Raw genomic sequence first — 12924 nt, 5'->3', positions numbered from 1 at the left:
TACCGTTCTTGCCACTTTCCAGTGTTGGAAAGAAGTGGTACCAAAGAGGTTAGATGGAATGTGTGATCATGAGTGGGTATGCAGCAACCAAAGCTCTTTTAAGTGACTTGGTTGTATAAATAAATGCATTCATGAGCTTAAAACCTAACATTACATTGAATTGAAATGGAGTATGAATACGGCTGCAAACTTAAATCAGTATATTAAACAAGGAAAGCTTTAATTGACTGATCAGTAAAGGCTGATCAATTTTCATCAGTGAGTCTACAAGGTAAGGGTACATTTACTTATTTCGGGAGGCTATTTTGGTTCTTGTGTATTATTGTAATTGAGTATGAAGAAAGAAAATATTATACATGGCTTTTCCTTCTAACAGTGATTGGTAGCTTTTGTTTGTTATATTATGCATTAATTAATGTATATACCATCTCTGTAACCTTTACTGAGTACATTAGGATTGTCACTCTACTTTTCTAGATGTTGCACTAAATGTGTGGTTGCTGTTGATTCTTAAGTATAGATTTGTCTCTTGGTTTCATCTTTGCATAGGCTAAGGAGAGAGATGTATTTCTTTGAGAGAGTTGAAAGTGGCGCTACCCCTTCTGCTAGTGTCTGTTTTTCAGGGTTTTGTAATGTCTGAAAAACCTGTGTGACTAGAATTGACAATGGAACAAAGGAAATGAGCAGTTATTCCACACACAGCAATGCTGCTGCCTTGTTACCTGCAGCTCTTTTAAAAAATACTTTTTCCCTCCAGCCATAGTATTTTTTAAAAAAAAAATCACATATTTATTAGTTGAAATATTCACAGATTGATGGAGTTCAAAATTTACTGTAAGAATGGTAGATACTAAATACCAAGCAGAAATTCTCCAGCACCATCTTTTGGAAACAACCATCCAAGTAGGAGTAGAACCACTGCAAAGCATTGCCTCCAAGCCCCAGCTTTCGCAGCCTGTCCAAAAAGAATATCATAGTCACTGATATTGAAAACTGCTGTAGGTCTAAGTGAATGAACAAGATCTTATTTCCCCTGTCTTTCCCTCAATAGAAGTGACCAAGTCAGCTTCAGTTCCAAAACCAGGCATGAATCCAAATTGAAATGGATCTAGAAAATCAGTTTCATCCAAGAGAGCCCGGAGTCACGCAGCAACGTCTTACTTGTGCACCTTGCTTAGGAGGAGAATGTTAGCTATGAGCCTATAGTAATTACACTTCTTTGGGCCCAGTTTAGTTTTTCCAACAGTGGCTGAAGCTGGTATCCTTCCTGTCCTCCTCAGGAAAGCACCAACAACTTCCTGGACTAAAATGAGCATTACCTCATTATTAGATGTGATAAATATGATGGTCAAGGCTCAAGATGGACCTGAAAAACACTCACCTTGTTCACATCGTCATGCCTCAGCAACTGTCTTCCATACCAATTAGACCACATGGTGCTCCACTGACAGGACTATTATTTTAAATTTCTATTTATTTAAAATATTTCTTGACTGACTTTCAGGGCAGAAGCCCTCCCAAGGCAACATACAATAATAAAATATGAAATAAAAATCAATGCAGTCTTAAAAAGCAATAAAACACAGCAAAAACAAAAGCTACAACAACAGCAAACATATTGGGAGAAGGCCAAAGTAACATAATATGGTTTCAGGGTCTTCTTTAAAACTGTTTTAACTGTGGAGTCCAGATCATAGTGGATGTGAGCAATTTCTCCCTCACTATCAAGGTTCCACCAAATTTCTTCCTAGGACAGATTGAAAAAGCTATGATCTACTCAGAAAAACACTACTGGATGGCACTGAGAGGATTTAATCTGTTGTGGCAAAGGTTTAGCATTTTGGGGTGCTACTGAGGTCTGTGCTGCAGGGTTCCACTATCAACTAGGGGTTTACCAAGGTTTGGGCAAGACAGGTTATTCAGGAATGGAGGAATGAGAACAGGGCAGTACCATGGACAGTTCCAAGTGGGGCTGGGATGAGAAGACAAACAACCTCCAATAAGCAGCAGATCAAGGGATCATCTACACCAAGCAGAATATTCCACTGTGAAAGTGGTATGAAAGCAAAATATAAAAGACAGGAGCCACACTACTGCTTTATAGTGGTATTGAAGTGTACTGACAACTGTTGGGGCCCAATGACACATACCATATACCTCTTTAATACCACTTTCATAGTATTATATCCTGCTTGGTGTAGATGTGTCATGGGCCCCAACAGTTGTTAGTGCACTTCAGTACCACTATAAAGCAGTACTGTAGATCCTGCAGTGCACTTAAATACTGCTACAAAGCAGTAGTGTGGCTCTTGCCTTTTATATACCGCTTTCATAGTGGAATATCCTGCTTGCTGTAGTTGAGCCCCAAGAATGAGCCTTAAGTGGCATTTGGCTTCCTTTAGGTTCGTTGGCTCCCAACTGACTGAGGCCTTTTCTCTTAAATAAGTCTTGACTGTTTTAGGGGGTGGCTTTTGCATGATAGTATCTTCATGGCTGGAGTCCTTAGAATCAGAAGACAGCAATGTAACCCAGAATGAACCTCATCAAAGCTGACCAGAAAAGTCCTGCCTTACAACCAGTTTCATTGACTTTTCAAGGAATAGTGCTTCATTTATGTGCTCCCAGCTGTTTGGTTTTAATTCCAGGTTTAGAGGGAAATCATAGAATAATATCCCTAGTCCATATCAACTCATTTCCCACTTTTGAGTTCAATTTCTCCTCAAAAAGCAAATTAATATTAATTTCTAGTAGAAATGAGACAGTATTAATACTACAAAACACATCTAAAAACTTCATGCACATTATCACTGAATTCTGGGAACAGATAGTTTATAAACTGAAATAAATAAATAAATAAATAAATAAATATAATGTACAGCTAGTATTAAATATCACTATTCTATCAAGTGAAAATACTTATTGTACTATATCTCTCCTGAATGTGTTATTCACTTATTCCTCCTTTGTTTTGGTAAACCAGGATATGATTGTTTCACAGCAGCCAGAAGATTTCAATTGTAATTTGTCTTTTTCTAGAGTTATTGCTTGCAAGGAGGGAGGGAAAAAGAGAGCCTAATTAAATCTAATGGACTTCTAGTACACATTTATTGGAATATTGACATTTTATCACCAATTAGACTGTGTTCCTCATCTCATTATCCTGTTAGCTTCGCTTTTTTAATCTCTTTACCTTATTGGATGAGGAAGGGTTTCTTCTTCTGCATTTTAAACTGTATTGTGTGTTTGTGTATGTGAGAGAGGGGGGAGAGGAAGGGAAAGAGACAGAGAGAACGTGAATAAGGATAAGAAATGTTAGAATCAGATGTTGGGCATATGGGGCATTTAAGATATAGGTCCAGGAAATGATAAACACTCTTTATTTTAAGTACCTTATGCAGTAAGAGAACTCCTATGTAATGCAAGAGATGGTATCTCCCTTTTGTCAGGAAATTTGCTTTACCTGCATGAATCCCTACTCTACAACAGGGAAATTTTGTTTGTATTATGTCAATAACATGTTTTGGTCAACCTCAATACATGTCAATTAAGGTTCAGGCTACACAAACACCTGAATTTATGGGGAAATGTGCCTGGTGCCTGAGATAGAAGGTGAAATATCGTATTACTAAATGCTTCTCCATATAGAAAACTAGATATAGCTGAGAAGGATTTGAGCCTACCTGTCTCCCTGATATGCTGTATTTCTGGGTTGGATTTGTTGGTTGGCTGGTTGCATATCTGAATGGGGGGAACATGCAGAACACACCATATGTTTAAGAAAATTAGTATGATATGAGGTTCAAATGGAGTTACCACTATGCAGTTTATGGGTGCATCAGGAAGGGAAGGGGGACTATGAGATAGGAGTTCCCTCCTATCTCATAGTTGCTAAGATATAGCTGGAGCATTCATAAACCAAGTCTACACTCAAAGCAGTCTTTCAGTAAAGCACTGCATGCAAAGAACCTGTGCATGGCATAGGTTTATGGCTTATGGATGCTTCTGCTATATCATAGCAGCTATGAGATAGGAGGGAATGCCAAGTCCCCCTTCCTTTCCTGATGCATCCATAAACTTTGACACAGATAAGCTAAACAAGAGTTAATGTTTGGTATGAGTGCCTGGCTCCCGGCTCCTTGTGGATACTCGTGAGGAGCCAGGACAAACCGCGATGCCCAGCCACACATTCCGCAATCTCGGGATCAGCCCAGGACCACAGAAAAACCAGGCTAGAAGGGTAGCACAAAATCCCTGGGAAATGGAGGGATCATTCCTCCCTGCCCCTGGGATACCCTGTGCATCATCTGGATGCACAGGCAGGGATCAACCCTCCCTGGCCCCGGGATATAGCCTACCCCTTCAAGCCCGCTTTTTCTCGCTGTCTCGGGCCTGAGACTGCGAGCATGTGGCCCATTTTTTTGGCTTCTCCTGGCTCTGTGCAATTACTCGCTGGGAGGTGCACACGGGGTGCAGCACTCCTCATGAGCACTGTGTCCATCAGGGCTAGGGTGGGGGAAGCGTGGAATCCCATTTTTTTTTAATAAAAAAAAACCCTTACCTTGGTGCACGAGCATTCGTGTGCTTCGTTCCTTTTTTTAAAAAAATGGCGGGCACGATGGCTCTCTTCCAGAGGTCGCCGCACCTGACGTGTAACGAGGGTGGGATCTTGCGTTATTCACAACACGATATCACCCCTCCTCCATCCTGGAATATGCGGTAGGTCTAGCAAACGCCTAAGAAAGAAACCGTTTGAACTGGCTTAGCAGATAATCTATGAGCACGGCATAAGATAAAAACAGAGAAATCTTGTATCCAGAACACAACCCTTTCTATGAGTCTCCAGAAAGCTGCAGAAAACAGGATGTCTATGTTAGCACCAGGCCACAGTTTACCAGTTCTCTCGAGCCTGTCTATATTAATTACAAAACAATGTTTTCAACTTCAATGGCTATTTTTTCCTAAGGAAAATTTGTAGTGCAGAAGCCACAAGTAAGAAATGGGTTCTCATCCCTCCTGCCTCTCTGCTGTAAATCAGCCCTTCTTGAGGTTTCTTTTCCTTAAGTAAAACAGCCACTGGAAAATTGTTTTACACATGTTTGCATGCTATGTATAGGTAGGTTTGGAACCTCAGTCCAATTTAAATAAGCATAACTTCGGGCTGGCACCCCCATATGGTGCCAGTGTGCTCATGAGCACACCTGGGTCCCTGCCCTTCCTGATTTTATGTATGGCTGGCATGCTGCAAAGTGAAGTGCCGGCCCCCATCACTACCTTTATTTTCAAGAATGGCTTGAGTTCCATAGATCCATTGAGGGATTCTTATAAAATAAAAACTTTGGATGTCTGCAGCCCAATGCTTTGTTTTGGATGCACAGGGACTATCCAGGAATTAGGGATGTGCTCCGCTTCTAATCGGACCAGCGAATTAGAAGCGGAGTGGGGTGCTTCGCCTCCCCTTAAGGCGGAGGCGAAGAGGATTGGGGGGCCGGCGGAGCGTGGCGAAGAGGATCGAGGTGAAGGCGGATCCTTCGCCTCGATCCAGAGCTCCACCAGAAAGGTAAGTGGGGTTTACCGGGCCCTGCCGCTGTCGCTGTCGCCCATGCGGCGACATCGGCAGGGCCCGGTAAACCCCCGCCCTCCTCTCCCTTACCTGCCTCCGTCCGCGGTCCATCGGCTTCTTCAATTGAGCCCGCGGTTCAACCAGGAAGTCTGGGCCGCACGGAGGCAGGTAAGGCCCCCCTCCTCCTTGGTCTCTTACCGGACTCTGCCGCCGTCGCCACACAGGGCCCAATAAACCCCCCCGCCCTCCTCTCCCAGCCTTACCTGGCACCACTCCCCTCCACTGTGGAGCTCTGATTCAGAGCCGGAGCTCCATGGCGAAGAGGAGCAGAGTATGGGCGGAGCAGCCCGCGGGGTGGAGCGGGGGGTCCGTGAACATCCCTACCAGGAATGATCTCGGGGGGAAAAGGCAGGTGTAGAAATAGATCTATAGAAGTAGATGGGAGGCTTGGTACAGAAAGCATACCACTAGCAGGAGTGGTAACTTGTTCTTGTGGAGTGATTCCCTTTGCGATGTCAGAGTCATTTTCGTTTACTATTTCTTCACGGGTGGTGGGGTGTTTCTGTATGTTTTTTCCTGGAATCCTTATGGGCTAATCTACACCTACAGCCCTTTCATGACAGAGGAGAGATAATTGCAAGGTTTCCCACTTCTGGAATCGTCGCTCAAGGGGCACACAGGAGGGAGGTTTTCCCCAAGTTAAGGACAGCCATTGCAGGAGGATGTGTGCCCCCTGACGGCGGTTCTGAATGGGTATTGGGAGAAGTGGGCAGGACTGGACAGATGGGTACAGGGCACAGAATATATTTTTAATAACTCCTCCGAGATGTGCACCAGCACAGACACACAGCAAGGCAGGGGGAGGATAGGTACTGTGTTGAAGATGTGCTCCTGCACATCGATATGTTTGTGTAAAAAAGAAAAGAAAAATACTTGCCAATGAACCACAATGATGCCCATGCACACTCCCCTGCCAGCAGATTAGCTGTTCGCTGTGCCAGGAGCTCACGCCGAGCAACAACAGCTTCACACCAGCAATGGAATTCAGGATTGTAGTAAGAGAGCCAGAAAAGCCACTACACATCCAGTCAGTGATATCCTGGGAAAACTGAGCGTTTATCCCGAGATCACTGCGGGAGCAGGTGAACGTCATGTGGCTCGGTAGGGATTACTGTGATATTATTCTGAAATAAACACACATGGCCTATGTTTCATTGCAACACAAATAAAGCTTGATTATTTTAAAATCAGAATCAGGTGATTTTCTTTTCTTAGTGGCATTTCTTTACAACTTCAGCCTGTTTTAGGATTTTTAGTTATCATTCAGTTAAGCTTTGAAAAAATGTCTCAGAATGGACATCCTAATGAGAAGAAGGAATGTTTTACTGAATGAACGTTTGTTAATTCCAAATGGATGCTTATAAATATGCAGCTGAGCAGTGCTGCTGTGGTGTCATGCCAGTCTCTCCATGGCAATGTTCCCAGGTAATTATATCTTTCTGCAGGCTCAACCTCCATTGTGTCTGTCCAAGCTGGGAGGGAAAAATAAGGCAAAGTAAATTAGATCCAAAACTGTAGTAAAGGCAGTTACAGCCTGTTTCTTTTGGTCAAATTTGCTTGGGATGATTAGAATAGTAGCAATAACCATACAATCTATTTTAATTAGCAAAAGGATTAAATGTGGCCATTTCGAAATTATTTAGAGAGAGTGGGGAGAGGGGGAGATACACTTTTAGTAGCTTATCGGGGATCTTCATATAACTGTTCTCCTAGAACCCTTTTTAAGGATTGAATTTCAAACACTCTCCCTCTTTTTCCTTACTACTTTCTTTCAGTCTTCTGCTATAAATATTATCTCAGTGACTTGTCATGCCTAATTAAGTATCTCACAGTTCTGGGAATTTTTCAGTTTTTAAGATAAAGCAACATCCACAAAACTCTATTTTAGAAAAATAAATTACACAACTGTATTTTTGGATGCCAAGTCAAAGTCTTCCAAAATAAAGCAACTTCTTCCCCTAGCAGTCCTCATCAAATCTGGGCATGTGTTCAGCAAACATGCACAATATAAAAAATTCTCCATGTGGAGCTTAGTGTGTTCACCTGAACATGCCAATCCTAAACATCTGTGTCTGTGGACAAGTATATGTGTGTTTGCTGGGCTATGTCTTGGGAAAGCGGATGCAATCAGTACCACATCCCTAATTAGGGTCCACTTCTGGGTTTTATTCTGGAAGCAAATTGAAGAGGCACTTGCTTCAAAACTGTGATATTGGAAGAGACATGAAAAGGAATATTGGCCATATCCTCTGGAACTAGTCCACTGGGCTTGATCATGCCATTTCAAATGGGAAGTCCAAGCCCTCTTCTGATCTCTCTCCAATGGGTCTGTTCTTGAATATACACCCCAGCTTGCCATGAATGAGCAGCTGCTAGGAAAGTGCAATGGGACTTTGGAGATATGCAAGGAGATGGCTGGCTGCCATGTAGTAAATACTTCTGAACATGATGACCTGGGGTGTGATCATTCATCATGAGGAGACACTTTTCAGCAACAGCACCACCACAGGGACCATAACTTGTGCTCCAACCCTTGGACTGGGCTTTTTCCTGGGGGTGAGGATGAGTGGGAAGGTAAACAGTAACTAAAAAGAAGCTAGAGCTATTTCACCACAGTAGATTTCCTTGAATTGCACTAGTGTATATTCTCTATGAAGGTTGTGTGAATAGGTTGAGAAGGAATTCAGGAGGAGCAAAGAGGTGCTTTACATTAAAAACAACAGACTATTATTGACAGGGATTTTCAGAATTGTTGCTGCACAAAACATCTGGTTAATCAATCCCTTGCCACAACCTCTCCATGATAACTGAACATATGTCTTCATTTTGAGCCCAAAGTACAGCGTTCTAACAAACTATGAAGATAGAGCAAGTAGGGAGTAAACAACTCAAATAACTCAGAACCACTTTTATATTTTTGCTAACTTGATTGCTCCTTGAACCTTAGAAAAACTGTGTTTCCCTTGTAACCCATTCTCTATTAACCACTTCATAGCACATGCACTCTCTTCTCTTTGTGCATCACTGCTAGTCCCCTTCTCTCTGCATGTGTACACAACCACCACAGGGTTTTACTCTTATCTCTCCAGGCCAAGCTGCACAGGACACCAAACATCTATGATCAGATCTCCTGACATTCTATTTTTATAGCCTTTAAAATAGTCACTGACGAATCCGATCTGGAGTGGGGCCACCGTGCTGAGGCGTTATGGTGTGTGTGTGAAAGAGAGTGTTAAGTTTTCCTTTTCCTTTTATTTTTTTATAAAGGCAGCACTGAACAGCTCCAAGTGAAGTTAGTGAAATTTGTAACAGTTATGGGCTTGCAAAGAAGACAAATGTTTAAGATTAACAACAAATTTAATATAAATACATTCAAAAAGGGCTAGGCCAAATACGCTCAGTTTCTTGGAATGATGGTGAGTATAGGAAACTGGTAGACATGGAAGTTTAGAATCTTCTCTCTCTCTCCCCTATTTTCTCTGAGCCATTTTCATTTGAATTTCCCTGGCACAACAGTATTGAATTACTCTGGTGTCCATCTATGAAACCGTTGCCTGCCAATGAGGTCTGTTCAAAGCTTTGGTGCTGAGGTTGGAGTAAGGGTTACAATGCTGAGGGGTTGGAAATCTTTGTCAGCCAAAGGGATAAATTAATTCTGGGCAAGCACACTGGCGCCCACATACCATCAGTGGGTTACTCAGCAAGAATGATTTACCAGTATTTTAACAGGGCAGATTAAAAAAGAGCTGATCTTTTGAGAGAACAGGGGGAAAATCACTCTCAAATTGGATCAACTGCAGTTTGACATTCAATTATGTCACAAACCACCTGCAAGAGAGCATAAGAAAACACTGGCATGTCTTACAACATATCCTCAGTTGTCAGGACCGGTCTTTAGTTTCTTTTAGGAGAACCAGAAATGTTAGAGATATGCTAGTCAAGAATAATTTCAATGAGCGTAAGGAATGCCCACCTAATATTTTAGGAGGTGCAACAACGCCTATGGGCCATCACCCATGTGGACATTGTAGTTATTGCAAATATGCATCTAGAACCACCGCATTCAAAAACCCATCCAATGGGGTAACATTTACCTTAAAGCACTTTTCAGCTTGCAGCCTTGTTTATGTTATTTATGCCATTCAATGTAAGTGTCCAAAAATGCACCCCAAGCCTGGTTCTGTTGTACATCAGCCTTTGTACCTCATCCATATAGACAAGTAAAATATTGAGAAATCCTATCAAAAGAGTTTTGCAGGACAAACTAACTCAATTCTTTTTTTTAAACCAGGAAGTAACCATGGCCCCGAGAAGTTTCGGAGCATTGCATTAGATAAATGGATTATCCCTTTAGAGGCATGGGGTCCTATTCTTAATGATAAATTGTTTCATTCATTTCAAGGCACTACATAACCATTCACAGGCCATTGAGCTCAGTGCTATTAAAGGGTAATTTCTCTTATGGGAATTGCACTCACCACAACAGAATTCTGTACAGCAAAACCCTTTTATCATCCCAAAGTAGGTAAAGGAATTTAAAATAAAAAGCCTCTTCCAGTTTCAATCAGAATCACCCAACTGCCACTCATTTTGAAATGCCCATGAGCCCAAGAATATAATCATATGTCTGAAAACTTAAGCATCTATACAAACAGCCAAATCTAATTATGGAAGTCATATGTTTTCCACTCAAGCAATTGAGATACCACCACCAGTGTTCATGCCAACAGAGAACAGTAATTATTATGGGAAACAGCTTTTTGCCAATTTAACGTTAGCTGTAATAAAACTTAATGAAATAAATCAAGACACAAATTCTGCCTTTGCTAGTCTGGACAGTCTCATTGCTGTGTTTGATACTCTCCATTTCCTTTCATTTCTGTACTCGAATCTATTAAGAAGCTAATTATGTTTACTATTACAACATTTGATTTGTAAGCTACATTATAGTTGGGGTTATTCTGAGGTTTCTGTTACAGCCCCCAATTATTATATACAAACCTATTTCAGTCTTCTGTGGGAGACTCTTGTGTCTTTAGGCAATGCTGGAAATGTTTGAAAGATTTAGCTAAAGCCCATTGTTTAGAAAAGCCAGGCCTTCCATGTAGAACCTATGTGAGGAGGGATCCTGATAGCTGGAAAGCTGATCAGCGGAGCTGATAGGAGATAACAGCTTCTCTCTACTAGGGAGATAGGCAGGCCAGATCAGGAAGCCCCCATGGGCTCAACCTATGGGTCAGAGGTTCCCATGCCTGCTTTATAGCTTGTTTAACAGAAGAGGTGAAAATGGGATTATTAACCTTAAGCATGATGTATAGATTAAGGTTGATATCCTGAACCATGTGTACATGGTGCAAAGCAGGTCCCACAGACCTCTAGTGAAACCCTTTCCTCACTAGCAGCTGATTGCTGTCCCCAATATGACTGTGTGATCCAACACAGCCAGGCTGTGACAACAGGACAACATCCCCAAGGGGGTGGGGATAAATCCCTTTTATTATCAGCTGCTGCCACCACTTCAAAAAAATTTCAACTTTGAAGTCAGTGGTACTTTAGAGCTATAGGGATTCTTGTGCATAGGGAAACAATGTTCCTGCCCTCTGGTCCCTTCTAGCCAGACTCCAATCTATTATTCCAATTCACCTGGGTTTAAGTGGGAATACAGGCAGATAGCTAGGCAAAAGTGGGTGAGTCCAGATCCTGTAGCTAGGCAAGCAGATATATTACAAGAAACATTTTATTTAAATCTGTATAAGAAAGTGACTGCATAAAATGAAAGAAAACATATACTCACTAAAAATATACTCACTAATAGGATAAATAAATATATCCTATTAATAAATTAGGATACTCAGTATGCGAAAGAATATGGGTCATCCCTGGCAATCCGTGGCTACATTCAAGGGAGAAACAAAAGCACTGAGCAAACATACTCTTTGATCTCACAAGGTTCAAGAGAGGGGTTGGGAGAGAAAAAGGAGGCCCAGCCAATGAGGAGGGGTGTGTGAACTTCCCTTGGGATACCTGAGGAACATCAGGTAGGAAGAAGATTCTTCCATTACTACTGCTGGCAACCAAGAGGTGCAAATGGGAGCAATTTCTTCATGATTTCCTGCCAGCCTTGATTAACCAAGAGAGAGACCCTGTTTATATAACTGGCAAGGCTTGGTATATAACTGGGAAGACATGACTGCTTTTTTTTTCTTTCTTTTTTTTGCTGTTAGAGAAGTCTTTGAGCATAAGAATTCTTGACTTCTTTTAAGTGCATTGTATTCTTTTAAGTGGACTGCTCCACTTTTTGTGGGAATTCACTATAGTTTAGATGTTGATGATGATGATTGTTGATGATGATGATAATGAACATTGCTGCAGCTCCTTTATTTGCTTCATTCATTGCCTACTAATACTTTCTCCCCCTCCTTTTATTAGGACCTCCACAGAGAACAGCGTCCCCTAAACACGAACCTGAAGAAACAAAGCATGAAAAAGTTACAGACAAAGGAAGTGAGAGTGGAACTTCCTGCAATGAGCTGTCCACCTCTAGTTGTGATAGCCACTCTGAAGCCAGCACCCCCCAAGAAAATGCTGCTAGTACTCAACAGTCTACAGGGCACCAGCCAAATACTCTAACATTGGATCGACCATCTAAGAAGGCGCCAGTGCAGTGGATGCCACCACCAGACAAACGCAGAAACAGTGAACTTTTTCAGACTCTTATTAGCAAGTCCAGAGAAACAAATCTCTCCAAAAGGAAGGTGTGTGAGAAGCTAAGTGTTGAAGAAGAGATGAAAAAATGTATTCAGGATTTTAAAAAAATCCATATTCCAGATTATTTTCCTGAACGGAAACGCCCATGGCAGTCTGAACTGTTACAAAAATATGGGCTATAGTTTTTCGAAATTTCATGACATGTCAGTGGTGCATTAGATGTTTATTATGTTGCCAGTTTCTACTGACGTACTTCTTTCTGGTCTACTCGTCGGATTCCTGCTGCTTATTTCTTTCTGTGAATTGGATGTTGGATAGGACATGGGTTGACCTTTTTTCTTTTTTTAAAGGAAATAATAAAATGAGACTAAAGCATTATGGATTCTTTTATAATAGTTAAAATTTGCATGATCGAGACATTTTGGTTTTCAAACCCCCCATTTGTGAAACAAATATATCGTCGGATCATTCATCATTTTATGTCCACGATAATAGCAGTGACACAAAATTCTACTGGATGAAGAAGAATGGGACTTATGATAACAGAATTAAATGGGAACACTTTAAAAAACATTAACGCAATAAAGCAAATGTCT

At 41.5% G+C, this 12924-nt stretch overlaps 1 protein-coding gene across 1 annotated transcript in view; it reads left to right on the top strand.

Annotated features, from left to right (window-relative positions):
• The window catches only part of KCTD8 (potassium channel tetramerization domain containing 8), a 70238-nt gene extending 57552 nt beyond the window's left edge, over positions 1–12686 (top strand). The window contains exon 2 of the mRNA XM_063135223.1: positions 12050–12686. Within this exon, the coding sequence (XP_062991293.1) occupies positions 12050–12510 (461 nt within the window). The 3' untranslated portion in view covers positions 12511–12686. The remainder of the gene's footprint in view (positions 1–12049) is intronic.
• The last annotated feature ends 238 nt before the right edge of the window (positions 12687–12924 follow it).

Source organism: Elgaria multicarinata, chromosome 10, assembly GCF_023053635.1.
Source record: "Elgaria multicarinata webbii isolate HBS135686 ecotype San Diego chromosome 10, rElgMul1.1.pri, whole genome shotgun sequence".
Lineage (NCBI taxonomy): Eukaryota > Metazoa > Chordata > Lepidosauria > Squamata > Anguidae > Elgaria > Elgaria multicarinata.
This window is presented reverse-complemented; position numbering and strand designations above follow the sequence as displayed.